This window comes from Cibotium barometz, chromosome 16, assembly GCF_041138505.1.
Source record: "Cibotium barometz isolate CiBa-2024 chromosome 16, ASM4113850v1, whole genome shotgun sequence".
In the NCBI taxonomy this organism is placed as follows: Eukaryota; Viridiplantae; Streptophyta; class Polypodiopsida; order Cyatheales; family Cibotiaceae; genus Cibotium; species Cibotium barometz.
In genome coordinates, this window is record NC_141061.1 from 51,135,082 (window position 1) to 51,152,631 (window position 17,550).

The 17,550-nt window shown below is 35.6% G+C and overlaps 1 protein-coding gene across 1 annotated transcript; it reads right to left on the minus strand.

Annotated features, from left to right (window-relative positions):
- Nucleotides 1–4,409: 4,409 nt before the first annotated feature.
- Nucleotides 4,410–7,031, minus strand: LOC147630717 (uncharacterized). Its single transcript, XM_086810039.1, has 6 exons — nucleotides 6,473–7,031; nucleotides 6,161–6,373; nucleotides 5,995–6,060; nucleotides 5,791–5,859; nucleotides 5,615–5,689; nucleotides 4,410–4,778 (listed from the first exon to the last, which is right to left on the minus strand). The coding sequence occupies exons 1-6, from the start codon at nucleotides 6,962–6,964 to the stop codon at nucleotides 4,554–4,556; spliced, it is 1,140 nt and encodes a 379-aa protein (XP_086666165.1). The 5' UTR covers nucleotides 6,965–7,031; the 3' UTR covers nucleotides 4,410–4,553.
- Nucleotides 7,032–17,550: the final 10,519 nt, after the last annotated feature.

Genomic DNA, 17,550 nt, shown 5'->3' on the forward strand with positions numbered 1-17,550 from the left:
CCTCTTTCTATAGGTAAGACAACGCTCAAATTCCCTTCTACACTCCCTCTCTGTTAAAACCCTAAGATCTCTCTAGATAATTGTTATGCATAAACATGCATAAATCAGGCATAAACTCATCCACCCGACCACCCCCCGAGCCCAAGGGATTCACACATGAATTATAATGAAATACATCATACCTTTACCTTAATGTCCTATACCATCAAGAGGTATAACTCCAATCTAGTAGCATGTAGCTATAGTGTGAAATGGAGGGTGAGTAGTTATGATCCTCTACACAAGAGAACATAACATAACCTAGCCTCAAGATAACATCAAGAGACCATAGCCTAAGCCTCCAAGCCCTCCCTTGAGTGTGCCCCATGCCCCTATTATATAGGAGGGCCCTCAAGTGACTCTTGATTCTCCATTTTCCATGTGTGACCCTTGGATGCCTGACCCTAACCTTAACCCTTAAGGTTAGTCCTAACCTATGCTCCACTACAACTTGTTCCCATGCTCCCATGCTCACAAGCCTAATGTGGGTGAGCCTCCTAGTATATACATACATAATGTGCATATAACATACTTCCCCTCTCTCAAAAAATTCCACTCTTGTAATGAAAAGAAGGAGAACTGCACTGAACAATATCAACCGACTCCCAAGTCGAATCCTCTATTTCCCTATCTTTCCACCTAATTTTAACCTCAGGGATTAGTCAACTACAAAGTTTCCTTTCCCTGAATTCAAGTACCTTATCAGGTACATGTGGAACATAGGATAATTCTTCGACTTCAACGAGTTCTTGAGGAGTAACTATGTTATCCTCAACTCCCAGTTTCCCTTTCAATCTATTGATATGAAAGACTGGATGAACTCTAACATGTGGAGGTAGTTTAAGTTCATACGCAACCATGTCAATCCGATGTATAAATCGAAATGGACCATAATATCTAGGAGATAAATTCAAGCATTTTCCTTTTGACAAAGTCTGAAAATCTTTATGAACTTTTAAATAAACCAACGCTCCTAGTTCAAAAGACCAAGTCGAGCGTCCTCTATTAGCATAGAACCGTGCCCTATCCTGAGCACTCCTGATAGAATCTCGAGCTTCGGTCAGTATTTCCTGCATATCACACAAGAAATCCCTCGATGCATTAAGCTCGATGTTCTTAAGACCGACATCAAAAGGTGCCCTAGGTTGATACCCATACATAAATATGAATGGACTAAAACCAATAGCCGCATGTTTAAAACTGTACGCAAATTCCATCATTGGAAGATAATTTTTTCAACTTGATGCTTTTCCAGAGACATATGCACGAAGCATATCCTCTACAATCTGATTCATACGCTCTGTTTGCCTATCAGACTACTGCGGATGATCAGAGCAATTCATACTCAAAGTAGTTTCCTCGTTGTAAACCATTCGAAATAAAGTAGGAAAACATGGCATTATAATAACAGTAATCAGGGATTCATCGCCGCCTCGACATACCCACATCTGCACATGGAATTATCAGTGTCTCAAGTTACCCATATCAATACATAGAGAGTCATCAACGTCTCGATGAGTCACATATGTCCATCCATAAACCATCAGGTTTATTGTAAAAATCACCTAAAGTACAGAACTAGAGAAAGAAATGCCAACAAAGGAAGAATCCGAATTTCCTTAATCCAAACAGAACAAAATACACTTGTTGAACTCTAAAGAAAGAGATTTCAATAAGTGAAAATGTTGACGAGATTACACTCATCAATACATGCAGGCTATAGATAAAAGAAGTTTATCTAGAGAATGCCTACACTATAACTTCTAGTGAATTTAGAAAATGAGATCGTCTTTGAATGTTGAGGTTAATATGCTAAGTGATGTAAGCACAGCAACAATCCTGAGTCCAAATTATCCCATGAGATAATATATGTGAGGGATCGCTAGCATCCCATACTACCATGATACCACCTATACATACCTTACACATTTGAAACTCCCTACTATGTTGTCTAGGAAAAATGAATAAAATCCTGTATAAAAGGACTAGGATGGCCTTATCCCAAACTTTCACATGCTAAAACCTGTCTCTATATTCCTGAGACTACATCAAGGAATAACTCTTTCTGAGTACATCATTAGAAAAGAATTTGAATTATTGGCATCTTTCTAATGATAACTACCCAAAACACAATAAAGTTAGGGTAGAAAAATAACTCACCTAGATACATAAGCAACTAAGTATCCAAGTTGGAATATGTACAAGAGTACAAGCAATATACTCCAAAATTATGTGCAAAAAACGAAGGCAAATGCTACCCTCGAAGCACATGAAATTATCCAAAAGATCAAAAGATCCTATAAAACCATGGATAAAAGCATAGAAGCTCCTCGAATCCATGAAAACCATAGTTGATCATAAAAATCAATGCATGCCATCTAATGATCATTAATTATACCTAAAGAAGCATTAAAATTGGTGGCCAACTTATCAATCCGGAGTATATGAACGTGGTGTCGTTCAAGCAAAACTCCAAAGTAAGCAGGTGAAAACACATGTGTGTAGCACTCATCATTAAAAAACCCCTAGACACAAGTGATCTAGATAAAACCTAATGAGTCCAAATAAAACTTGGAAAACATCCAATAAAATCCACCGAAACAAACCGATCAACTAATCCATGATAGAATTTGTCTTAGGCTTAAGAAATTAAGCACAAACCACACTTAAACAAGTGTAAAATAAATTATCATGGAAAATTGTCAAAGGTGAAACACACTTTGAATGCAAATTCTAGCCATCATTGAAGAAAGTAAGGAACATGTCCAAAAAGAATGGCTAGACAATGGTAAAAAATCATGAAAACATCATTTAAAATTAATCCAAATAAAAATAACTATTAATACGAGGTATAATCGTATTAATAATATGCGAATAACCCGCATTTATCTAATGTCAGCATGAGAAAACGTACTTTAGCATTAAATAACCCTTGAAAATATTAAATTCTCAAGAAAAAGAATTATCATAGCTTTTCTTAAATTTTCCTAATTTAATAAGGTCTCAAAATACGATAATTTTGAATTCCATCAAACCTATCTTATGGCATTCTAAACCTATATTTTTCCAAAAAAACTTTAGCAAATAATTTTGCCAAAATACCATTGATATTTTAAAAATACCAATTTTTAGGATTTCTAAAAATAATTTCTAAAATATTCCTAATTTCTCTTGAGAATCCCATCGTATGAAATTTTCAATTCCACCCTACAATTCTCAAATCTAATGAAAATTTATAATTTTAATGGATTTTTTATTTTTTGGGTCAAAAAATATATTTTTACTGAATTTGAATGGTCACGGGCGTCCGAATGGATTCAACACACATGCCAATTACCAACTCCACATTTTCCAGAAATTTAAAATAACCTTTGTCAAATTTTTCACTAAATTTCAAGAATTTTTGAAAAGTTTTAATTTACCCCGAACGCATTTAGAATACGAACAGTCAAAGAATTTCGGAAACCCAACGATTTTCTCGGAATACGGAAAGCCAACAGTTTTGGGAAAATGAAAAGACAAAAAAAATCGGAATGTGAAAGGTTAAAGTTTCCAGAATCCGAAAGGTCAAAAGATTTTCCGGAATTGGGAAAGCCAAAAGGTTTCCTGGGAATGCAGAAAGCCAAAGGGTTTTAAGAGAAAAAATTTCAGATATTTTCATGGAATTTTTTTTCTCAAAATTCATGTTTCCCCTCCCCCCTTTTTTAGAGTTTTTTTTTTCAAGCTTTGAAAAGCATTCTTTGGAATTTTTTTAAAAAAAGTCTTTTTTCTTATATATTTTTTAAAGCCTAAAAAAAACAAAGCTTTTTTAAGCTTTGTATTAAAGCTTATAAAGAATTTTTTATAAGGGGAGGAGGGGGGTACGCTCGAATTACAGAAGGGAAATAGTCTCCTCACCATCTTCTCCACTCCATTCTCTCTCCACCCTCTCCTTCTCTGTTAGAGAGCAGGTTGATTAACTTTTGATTAAAGATTTTAATTAAACAAAGCTTAATCATAATTAAATATTAATTATGATTAATATTTAATTAAAAAAATCCCTATTAAGAGTTCACACGGGTGGGAGGAAAATAAAAAAAAATCAGATTTGAGAGATGAAGAGGGTCCCACGTACATGGGAGAGCATTTCATGCATCAACATGCTGTCCCTACTGCATTTCAGCAGAAAATCGACAGAAAATGGATAGAATATCCGTGGAAAACCCGTAAAAATATATTAAAAATACATTTTTAACCATACAAATGCTAAAAAAAATTTCTAAAAAATTAGGAAAAAAATTCCTACAAATTTTAGAAATTTAGGGAATCCATTCTACCAAAAATATCCACAATAAAATATGTGGTATTTTTGTAAAAATTCCATTGTTGCTTTTTCTTGAATAAATATAAGGTTAGAATCTCATATTTTAGCTTCATGACTAGCTTGAGTTGAAGAAGTTTTAATACCTCAAGCCTCAAAAGTTACTTTCTCTTCAGCAAATATAAGGTTAAAATCTCATATTTTAGTTTCTTAACTAGCTTGAGTTGAAGAAGTCTGTGTTAGCAAGTGGTAAATTATTGCATGTGACTCTAGAGGGATCACTCACAGTTGACACATCATAGTTAGCTTCATCAAATGACCCAAAAAAAATTGTAGACAGGGTTTCAAGTTGCATCTCGAAATTGGGTGCCTGTGTTGCTAGGGAGTTTTGGACCACTTCAGTGCAAGCTCCATTCACCTTGACAAAAGGAGAGGCAATCTGGCAATAAAGCATAAAAATGTTCAACAAAAAAACAAACTACTTCAATATTTGGATGGAATAATTTAAACACGTATGCACACACATGCACATTCACATGCCTCTTCTGGCTACATGCATGTGCAGGCACACATATATGTGCATGTGCAGGCACACATATATGTGCATATACACATATATGTGCCTCTTCTGGCTACATGCATGTGCAGGCACACATATATGTGCATATACACATGTATGTGCGCACGTGCTGCATGCATGCACACCTATACACACATGGGTGTGTTTGTGCATGTGTGTGTTTGTGTATGTGTGTGTCTGTGTATGTGTGTATGCACACATAGACACACATGGGTATGTTTGTGCATGTGCGTATATGTGTGTGTGTATATGAACCCACATGCACACATGAGTGTATTTGTGCATGTGCGTATGTGTGTGTGTGTGTGTGTGTGTGTGTGTGTGTGTGTGTGTGTGTCCACATATATATATGTATATATATTATACACATGTATATATATGTATATATATCCACATATATATATATTGTATCAGCCTAACACATAGATAGATAGATAGATATACCTTGATATATTTGAGAGAGAGACACATACATATCTGTATATATACATATATGTATATGTATATGTATACATCCACATGATACATCCACACACACACACACATACATATGTATATGTATATGTGTGTACATCGACAATATACATCTCTCTCTCTCTCTCTCTCTCTCTCTCTCTCAAATTCATGCATATCTACAAGTATATGCCTGTCTTGTGTAAATGTGGCAATGCTGGTGTTTAAGAGTGTAGACACACCTCTCCATCCGTGAAGGTGTTCACGTTGAGATGATCTAGCTTAGGGCTCATGGCAGCCAACCTTGTGGCTAGAAACTGCAATATAAATATGAAAGCCTGTGAGCACATGAACCCCATACCCCCACACCACAAAACAAAAACAGAAAAAGAGCGAATAGGAAGGATCGAAGAAATACTTCTACTTGATGTTGGAGGGACTGCACATAGTTAATTATCTCGTCCAGTATCAATGCCTTTCCAGTAATCTGCAGGGAAAAAAGAAAAAACAATAATCGTCATTTTTCTAGCCTTATGTTTTGAAACCGCAAATTATAAATGAAAGGGCGATTGGAATTATCATTTTTTTTATGGCAGCATTTAGCTCACGTGAAAACACCAACCTTACTACAGCCAGGAACAAGGTCTTGCAAAAAACGCATTTTCTGGCTGATTATCTCTCTTCGAACCTGCCCAACAAACCCCCAAAAATATATATATATATATGCGATGCAGCAGCAACACATATTTGAAACTAAATTTCTAGGCCCATATTATAATTACTCGCACCCTTTCTGCCAAGCTATGGCTATCAGTGGCCTGCCCACGCCTGGCTCTCACGTGAATGTAGTCTGTTTTGGGCGGCTCTGCAGGCTTGGGCGTCTTTATTTTCCCACTTAGCCTTTGCCCGGCCATTGGTTCTTCCACCTTCGCACCTTCCGAGACTGTCTTTCTGAGCAAGGGCGTGCTTTTCTGCCGTTTAGAAGCGGCATTCATGAGAGCCTGATAACAAACCGTCGCCATAGCTTAGCTTAATAGAAGATTAAAGTTAACACAATCCCCACCAGCCAATTCTGCAAAAAAAATATTGTGAATGTTCACCTCGATGTGACCAGAGTTTGTGGATCTCTTCATAGAAACACTTGCATGATCGTTAATTGGCGGCTTGCTCTCCAAGCAGTCTGAAGATGCCAAGCAACTAGCTTGGTCATCTGCACCCAGCCGTGGAGAAAGCATTTGCAAATTCGGGACCCTAACATTATAATCGAGGGCATTGTTTGTCCCATCTAATGAAATATGAAGCCCATTATTTGGCCCGGTTGATGCATTGTTAGCATTTATCATGGATCCAATCACTGGCTTGATATCTTCATGGGATAAGGCTTCTTCACCTTGTAACAAATCCCTGTAGAAGCCACCATGTTTGAAGGTGTTGCAGGTCAACAAGCTGTGACTCGAGCTAGCATCGCTTTCATGTAACAGATTGCCAACGAAGAGGTGGTTATAGAGGCTATCAGGCATGAATTGAATGCCCATAGTTGAAGGATCAGGAGCTGCAATTCTAGCACAAGATTTCATGTCTTTTGGGCGCATGAACACTGCACACACAAGCAAGGGTGATGAACTCCACGGCGACAAAGGAAAGAGTGAGATAGTGGTGGGCAGACAAGCTTCAGTCTACGGATAAACAAGCAAGTTCCATTGGTTGCTCCGCCCCTTTAATATAAATATAGACATAGCTTGATATAAGATCACTTTAGGCTTAGTAGTTTTACACCATTTACTATACGATATCAATGCGTTTCGACCTTTTGTTCGGGTCCACCATGGACAACTAAGGTCCTTAGAGGGGTTGTGCGAGGACACTTAGAGGGCCTTCCCATGGGTTGAGCAAGGACAACTAAGGGGTCTTAGAGGTCCCTCCCACGAGCACCGTTTACCTTCCGGAACTAGGCCAAGCCTTCCCAATTGTGCCGATTTCGCCCTAGTTTTAATTTTCTTCTAAAATTTCTCCACTGCAATTGTTGGTTACCAGACCTTTGCAAGATTTTGGCGATGCAAGACCTTTGCTCTCATTAAATTCTTTTGCCACTTACATAGGCCCAATTAGCTAGGCCATGGGAAAACCCAATTGCACATCGCTTGGATTTTGTTGAACACAAGAAAGATGTCCACCATCCATGTTCTTTTTTTGGGAAATAGATATTTATAATATTAACACTACGAAATCTTTACAAAACATAACAGAGGGGCTATGGCCTATTCTAAATCTTCTACATTGCAATTCAGCAATTTACATAACATATTCCACCGTCCATCTTCCCTATAGGCCGTCCATGAAAGATTTATGTGCCTATGTTAGGGCAATGTGTTAGGGGCCTCTAAGGATGGCTACACATACAAGATGGCTTTTGGACTTTTTATATGTATTTGGAAATTGGACACAATAGGGCTCTACAATAAGTGAAAAGTGCAAAATCATTAATTAATTTTGAAATAAGGTATTAAAGAGTTATTTCCTAAGGTTGGATTTTAGCACTTCCTTTGTGGGGAAATGGAGAGGCCACCTTTGAGAAGTGCCCTTAATTATCCATAGCTTAAAAACAAAGGTACATCTTAGATAAATTATACACACTTCTGATTTTTTTATTACACCTGTTTTGAAGCATTTCATATTAAAAAATAGGGCTGCTTGTCAAAAGCAACCCTCAGTGTGCATGTTAACAATGTGGCCTCAAATGTAGTTAAAAGGGTTACATAACATATTCTCCATCTATAAAAATGTTGCATTATAGACCAAAGGTATACCTTAGATAAATTATACACACTTTTGATTTTTGATGCCTATTTTGAAGCATTTCATATTTAAAAAAATAGGGCAATAGCCCTCAATTATCTATGTGTTAAAACACTGTCGCCTTAAACGTGGTTAAAAGGGTCTCCTATTTGAGATACTACCATCCTAATTTGCATATGTGTACCCATGTACCTATTTTGAAGCATTTCATATTTAAAAAAATAGGGCAAGTAGCCCTCAATTGGTTGATGAACACTGAACACTGAACACACACACACACACACACAAGCAAGGGTGATGAACTCCACGGCGACAAAGGAAAGAGTGAGATAGTGGTGGGCAGACAAGCTTCAGTCTACGGATAAACAAGCAAGTTCCATTGGTTGCTCCTCCCCTTTAATATAAATATAGACATAGATTGATATAAGACCACTTTAGGTTTAGTAGTTTTACACCATGTACTATAGGATATAAATGTGTTCCTACCTTTTGTCTGGGCCCACCATGGGGTTGTGCGAGGACAACTAAGGGCCTTAGAGGGCCTTCCCATGGGTTGTGCAAGGGGTCTTAGAGGGCCCTCCCACTAGCTCCGTTTACTTTCCAGAACTAGGCCAAGCCTTCCCAACTATGCCGATTTTAGCCTAGTCGGGGTCTTTTAATTTTCTTCTAAAATTTCTCCACCGCAATCGTTGGTTACCGGACCTTTGCAAGATTGTGGTGATGCAAGACCTTTTCTCTCATTAAATTATTTTGCCACTTACATAGGCCCAATTAGCTGGGCCATGGGAAAACCTAATTACACATCGCTTGGATTTTGTTGAACACAAGAAAGATGTCCACCATCCATCTTCTTTTTTTGGGAAATAGATAATTATAATATTAACACTATGAAATCTTTGCAAAATAGAATTGTTTAGAGGGGCCATGGGCTAGGGCCTATCTCGGGGGGGGTCACTATATGTAAATCCTCTATATCACGTGCGTTCAAGGCCTATTTAAAAAGTCCCTTATCTGTGAATTTTTTAGTGAATATAATGTATCCTTTCCTATTCAAATCTGTAAAAAAATTTTAAAATACAAGAAATAAATCCCCTCTGTAAATATATTTCTGTAAGTTTTAAATATTTAAAATGTCCTTCTGTTGAACCCACGTGATACTTACATATTTATACAAGTGACCCCCCCGAGGGGCCTATTCTAAATTTTTTACATTGCAATTCAGTAATTTACATAACATATTCCACCTATCATCCACCGTCCATCTTCTCTATAGGCCATCCATGAAAGATTTACATGCCTACATTGGGCAATGTTTTATGGGCCTCTAAGGATGGCTACACATACAAGATAGCTTTTGGAATTTTTATGTGTATTTGGAAATTGGACACAATAGGGCTCTACAATAAGTGAAAAGTGCAAAATCATTAATTAATTTTTTAAAAAAGGTATTAAAGAGTTATTTCCTAAGGTCGAATTTTAGCACTTCCTTTGTGGGGAAATGGGGAGGCGGCCTTTGATAAGTGCCCTTAATTACCCATAGCTTGAAAAAAAAGGTACATCTTAGATAAATTATACACACTTTTGAAATTTTTATGTCCATTACACCTATTTTGAAGCATTTCATATTTAAAAAATAGGGTTGCTTTGTCAAAAAGCAGCCCTCAATGTGCATGTTAACAATGTCGCCTCAAACATGGTTAAAAGGGTTACGTAACATATTCTCCATCTACAAACATGTTGCATTATAGACCAAAGGTACACCTTAGATAAGTTATACACACTTTTGATTTTTGATGGCCATTAACCTATTTTAAAGCATTTCATATTTTAAAAAATAGGGCAAGTTGCCCTCAATTATGTGTCTGTTAAACAATGTCACCTCAAACGTGGTTAAAAGGGTCTCCTATCTGAGATACTACCATACCCATGTACCTATTTTGAAGCATTTCATATTTTAAAAAAATAGGGCAAGTAGTCCTCAATTATGTGCGTGTTAAAACAATGTGGCCTCAAACGTGGTTAAAAGGGTCTCCTATCTGAGATACTATCATCCTAATTTGCATATGTATACTAATGTACCTGTATAGAGAAGTGCATAGAGTAATGTGGACTTAAGTAGCCTCCTAGCTGCATCTAAATGTGGCTTCCTCAGAGCTTGCATAAACTGATTCGCCAATTTAATTGAATAGCTCAAATCTAGCCTAGTGATAGGTATGTAAAAAAGTCAAACTACCTACTATGCAGCACTGGTTACGCACTGTATTTTTTTCATCTAAAGTTTACAATGCTCAATTGAAATTGGGAAATTGGGAATACCTCTATTTTTTAGGGACAAAATATGTATATTTTAGTTGTAGTACAGGAATTACTTTACTTTTTAATACTAACCTTGGCTACTTTTGAGCATTGGCTATATTTTGATTGGTAAAAAAAAACATATTTTTGGGCATTGTACAAAAAATTTATAAATAAATGTGAATTTTATTAAATTCCCAACGTAGATGTAATTTTATTGAATGCCAATATACTTACATCTAGGATGAAACTATAGTACACAATCATAAGTAAAAATAATTGTGTTGTGTACGTGTATGTGTACGTGTACACAACCTATAGATACCTTACATAAAACCCCCTCTTCATTGATGACAGCATATCATATAATTCTTTTTAAGGTCCTAGGGATTTATATCATACACTTTGTTATTGGTTATGCATACATTATAGATTTTGATGTTGTATAAGCACTAATAGCCTAAATTTCACATGAGATAAGGACTAATCTCCATGGCCTTAAGCCCTAAGGACAAGGTAACGTGTGTGTGTGTGTGTGTACACGTGCGTACTCATGTGTGTGTGTGTGCTCTATGTGTGTGTGTGTGCTCTATGTGCACATGCACACGCATGTGCATACATGTGTGCGTGTGCGTGTGTGTGTGTGTGTGATACAGACACACATGTGTATACATGCACAAAATTTGGCCACACAACATAGGTAACAACTTCCTTATTAATAAACATGTGTATATATGCACAACATAGATAACAACTTTCTTAGTATGAAAACTATCTCTAGTAAGCTCAATGTGAAAGAAGCCCAATTTTCACCTCTCACTTTCTCTCTCTCTCAATGTGGGCGCTTAAATTTAGTTATGGTGTTGAAAATGGAATAAGCTCTACATAGAAATGAGGTTTCTTATTTCCATGCTAATAATGGCATAGCAAATTAACATCTATTTTTCTATTTGATGTTGGCTTATAAAGCCAATAGCAATTAGGATGTCGGTTTCTTTCCATGCTAATAATGGCATAGCATAGTAACATCATCTATTTTTCTATTTATTATTATCTTATTTACAACCACTAACTTGGAATCTTATATCACCATAGCACCTTTTGAGCATTGGCTTTTAAATGCAAATTTTATTAAATGCCCAACATAAATGTAATTTTATTGAATGCCAATATACTTACGTCTAGGATGAAACTATAGTACACAATATCATAAGTAAAAATAATTGTGTTGTGCGTGTACACAACCTATAGATACCTTACATAAAACCCTCTCTTCATTGATGACAACATATCATATAATTCTTTTTTAAGGTCCTAGGGATTTATATCATACACTTTGTTATTGGTTGTGCATACCTTATAGATCTTGGTGCTTGAATTTCACATGAGATAAGGACTAATCTCCATGGCCTTAAGCCCTAAGGACAAGGTAACATGTGTGTGTGTGTGTGTGTGACACACACACACACACACACACACACACACACACACATGTGCATACATGCACAAAATTTAGCCACACAACATAGGTAACAACTTCCTTATTAATAAACATGTGTATATATGCACAATATAGATAACAACTTTCTTAGTAGCAAACTATCTATAGTAAGCTCAATGTGCAAGAAACCCAATTTTCACCTCTCTCTCTCTCTCTCTCTCTCTCTCTCTCTCTCTCTCTCAATGTGGGCCCTTAAATTTAGTTACGGTGTTGAAGAGGGAACAAGCTCTACATAGAAATGAGGTTTCTTATTTCCATGCTAATAATGGCATAGCAAATTAACATCATCTATTTTTCTATTTGATGTTGGCTTATAAACCCAATAGCAAATAGGATGTCGGTTTCTTTCCATGCTAAAACTGGCATAGCATATTAACATCATTAGAATTTTTCTATTTAATATTGTCTTATTTACAGCCACTAACTTGGAATCGTATACCACCATAGCGCCTTTTTGAAATTTAGTAGATAACTTGAAACATGAAATTTTGATGTCTAAGGCTTACTAGTATTCTTCAATCGAACACATGAGATCTAATGTCTTGTTCACATCAATAAATATCTAGACTTTGCATTTTACCCTAGATACTGAGATTGAGAACTTATTGAGGAGCCTTATATATATATATATATATATATATATATATATATATATATATATATATATATGAGGTTTATTAAAGTTTTGAAGTAGAAGACTAACCTATCCCAATAGTAAGACTCATTTTCACTTATGTTGGAAGGAGTACTTCTCGTAATGTGTCCTTTAACTATCTTGCACACATACAAAATGCATATATCTGTCTCTCTCTCCCCGTTGTGTTTGTGTGCTATGTATAATCATGTGCATGTGCATGAATCTGCGTGTTTAGGTTTGCATATATATATGTACATGATGTGTTAGTATGTTTGTCTATGTGTATGAAAATATGTATGCATGCATGCATATGTGCATACATATATGTATGCATATATACATATATGCATACATACATATACACATATATGCATACACACACACACACACACATATGTGTGTGTGTGTGTGTGTGTATCTATATATATATATATATATATATATATATATATAAGTATGTATATATATGTATATATATATATAAGTATGTATATATATATATAAGTATGTATATATATATACATATATATATGTATATATATATATATATATGTATATATATATATATATGTATATATATGTATGTATATATATATATGTATATGTATGTATGTATATATATATATATATGTATATATATGTATGTATATATATATATGTATATGTATGTATGTATATATATATGTATATGTATATGTATATATGTATATATATATATATATATGTATATATATGTATATGTATGTATATGTATATGTATCTATATATATGTGTGTGTGTGTGTGTGTGTGTGTGTTTGTACATACATACATACATACATACATACATACATATATATATATATATATATATATATATATATATATATATATATGTATGCATATATGCATGCATACATATGTATGTATGTATGTATGCATGCATGCACATATGTATTTATAAAAGAGAAGTTCAAGGCTTAATCTTAATGCTCTCCGTAGTGTGCAAACTTTTATTATGAGTTGGTTGGTATGCAACAACTCTTTGGTGGTGTGTGCTATCCCTACCACATAAATTGAAGCAATGATCAAGAAATTTTTTTGGTAACAAAATTTTTATATCTCTTATTGGACTTAACTTTTTAATAAGGTGTAGTAACAATCCGAGATCAAGCTCAAAGGCCATTTGTTTCTTTATGTAATAAAAGTTAAGAAGAAATAGTTGCAATGAAAAGAAGAGGAATGCAACAATGATGGAAACCTTGGTTGTGATGATGAAGGGTAAAGGATGACAACTAAGAATTCAATCATTTTTGTAAGAGTGGAAGTGATGGTACCTTGCTATAAGGCCTCTACAATCTTGTCCTCCTCCTCACTTGTTAACATTTGGAAGCTAGCCCACACCATGTTCAAAAAGACCAAGACACAAGTCACTATTGAGATAGAGACTTGAAAAGGGAAAAAGGGTGAAACGGGAAAAAAGGTTAAAAAGGTGAAATGGATGGGTTCAATCAAAGCGTAATATTTGTAGGAGCTATTAAATCACTAGTAAAAGTGTGTCCTCATAACATATTGTGATGATTAATTCAAAATCAAGGGAAGTAAAAGTTGAAAATTTTAAACTTATTACATCTTTATGAGTTCTTAACTATAATTTTTCTCACTTCTAGAGAACAATACTTATATGATGTCATGAACTCTACCATCTCTTACTACAAGTCATGTTTGAAACATCTATGTAAAGACCTAATTTTTTAGAAGACTTTTTGGACTCATATCTACTTGAACTTAATTTTATTGCACACTTTTGATGATTCTCATTCTCTACATTGAAAGAGTATGAATAACATCTCATCAATATTGATGACACATGACTTCCCAATAATCACCTTGGAATTTGGATTAAGTCATTAATAACCTAGATGGATTCAAAAATTTAATCCATATAGTGCATAATTTGATTTTATGATTTATTGTATACTTTCCTCAAGATGCATTTGCAAGCACTCGTGCATGTGTGAACATGCGTTTACAAGCACACATGCATGCACGCACATGCGTGCGCACGCGCGCGCACACACACACACATTCCTATAAAGTGAGGTAAGGTTCTCATGACACCTACAAGAATCTCAAGGTAGAATCTAACAAACATAACTGGGTAAAAACCTTAGGGGGGTCACTATATACATATGTAACACAATGCCTAAGTGCACATATTGTTTTTTTTAAATTAGGGAACTTACATGTCATATACATGCACAAGAGGATTATATAAATAGGTGTTTAATGTAAATTTTTAAATGTAAATTTACATAGAGTGGTATTAATTCAATATTGAAACATGAATACTTACAAAATGAGGGTAAACAATTGTCTTAAAAAATAAAAAATAAAAATGGGTACTTTAACATGTGTGCGTGTGTGTGCTATATGGGTTTTATCTCCCATAGGTAAAAACTAGCTGAATTAAGTAATAGAAAGCTAAGTAATAGCTGAATTAAGTAATAGAAAGCTAAGTAGAGTGCGTAATAAATAATCGTAAGATTAAATTGAACAAATACAAAAAAAGTAAATTTAGAGTAATTATATGTTACTAAATAAAGCAAGAACTTTATTATGCAAAGTGATCATGTTCACATGTGCATGAGTATGCTTGTGTCCCTCTGATGGGCTCAACTAGGAATTTACAAGGGTTGGACTTAAAGGGTTTTCATTTCTACAGAGTGATAAAAATATTCGTACACGAGGGTGTTTGTGATAAAAAAATTAGCTTTCGAATTATGGAATGCCATAAATAAAATATCAAATTTATAGATAAATCCCAAACTTGGGCATTGGTGCTAGAAAAAAAAAGAAAATTTGGGGCTTGTTTCTAGCATATGGTAAAAGGTTACAACTAGCTATAAATCAAGTTGTTAATAAGAAACTCTTTTTTAAAATTTATGTTTTCTTGGGCACTGACAAATTCCTCCAATGACTATTTCGTTTGACAATCATTAAATATGAGCTAAAGGTTGTTAGCTTTTGAGCTATGGTGGATCAAAGGTGCGGTGACTCACCATCTTTACTAGGTATCCTATATTTATATGGATTTTCACATAGTGTTACACCATGTTCTGTTAGGAGTTTACAAGCGGGTAGATTTTATAATGGGGTTGGCCACTGGCCTTGATGTTTAGAAAGTCCAATCCTCTTGAACCATGTGTGCCTCTTTTAAACAAGAGGCTTTGTCACCTTCATCTTCATTGCTCGCAAAGTTGGTGTGTGCTTTTTTCTTATTAGACTTCTTTGTTTTGTTGTTGAAGGTTTTATCGATGAAGATCTTTCACACATTTGTTTTTAATGACTCCATGTGACAAGGCAATTAACAAACACTTTAAACCCTTTTTTTAAACACTCTTTACACTACTTCTTGGACCGTGTGTGCCTCTTTTAAGCAAGAGGCTTTGTCACCTTCATCTTCATTGCTCGTAAAGTTGGTGTGTGCTTTCCTCTTATTGCACTTCTTTGCTTTGTTGTTGAAGTTTTTATCGATGAAGATCTTTCACTCGTTTGTTTTTAATGATTCCATGTGATTCCATGTGATTCCATGTGAGTAGAGCTGGCACTTGATTGTAAATTTCACAAAAACAAAGTGCATGGAGAATGAAAATCGGTTGTTGCCAAATTCTAGCTGGCTTCATCCCAGGACACAACCACTCCATGCATGGAAACAAGCTATTGATGTGTTCTTCCATGGTTGAGATTTAAAAAGACAGTTGAAATTTTGTCTTGCATTTGAAGGGCTAAGACTGAAAAGAAATTTTAGCTAGGTGAATTTTCAACTAGTTGAAAATTCAACTTGTTGAGTTGAACAAAGAAAAAAGTGCAGTTATTGCAGCGAAGCCACCTTTTTCAAACTTTACCAAAAATGGCGGAGTTGAAAATTAGTGAAGCCTCCTCGTGCGAATTCCACCATCTTGAATGGCTCGTTGAGCTCTTGAACCTTCTTAAATGCTCAAGGCACTGTTAAACGAAGCCCCTGTGTGGTGGACAGGCCTGGAATTTGCAACCTTACCTTGTGATTTCAAAATTTACAAAATTGAAGGCCTTAAAGGTACCCTGGCCTTCATTTGAAACCAATTACCGGGGGAAATTTTAATTGAGGTGCGGTTAGATACCGAGGGGGCTACACGACGGATGGCAGGACACACGGCATGCACATATGCACTCTCCCCCAAAAAAAAAAATTCAATTTTATAGATGAAGGCTGCAAATTTCAGCACTCCCGTGTGTGGGAACTTCCCCTTATGAGACCACTTGAGCTTTTTTTTTTTTTTTTAAAGAGAGGAAACTTAGTTGAGAAAATTGATTTGAGTGGCAGTCCGCCGTCACTTGAGTCTCGCATTTTCTTTGGAGCCCTATTTAGTTAATTGTTTTTTACGGACGGAATCGCCGGCGGCGTATCAACACCACTAGTTTCTTTACCTTTACAGATGCCCAGGCAACAATTGCAGTTGCGATCGTCAGCCCCCCCTTTATTTATGGTCCCACAGCTTGTCCACACTTGAATCATCAAGGGCCAGGGCCCACTGGGTAATTCTTTTGGCCTTGATATTCTTATGCCCGCCCCCTGCTCGAAAAAACGGCATCCTAGTGTATTTTTATAGGCCAGAATTAAGAAAAACCGGCTGGGATTTTCAGTAGCCCTTATTTTTGAGGATTGATTCTTCGTATATTTTAATTATAAAACCCGTATAGTAAAGATTTCGGAAACAAAAACCAGATAGATTTAAGAGTGTCCTTATTTTGATTGGTTAGAAAATATGTCCGAGCACTGCCCCGCCCCCTGCCCCCCCCTTTTTTTGGAGCTTTTTGGGGAAATCTGGATTCTCAATGCTCATTGCTCTTTGACATTTGCTCCTTGAGGCTTGGCCAATGGCCATGTGGCATGAATCTTTCAAGTTTCAACTTTCACAAGTTCGAATG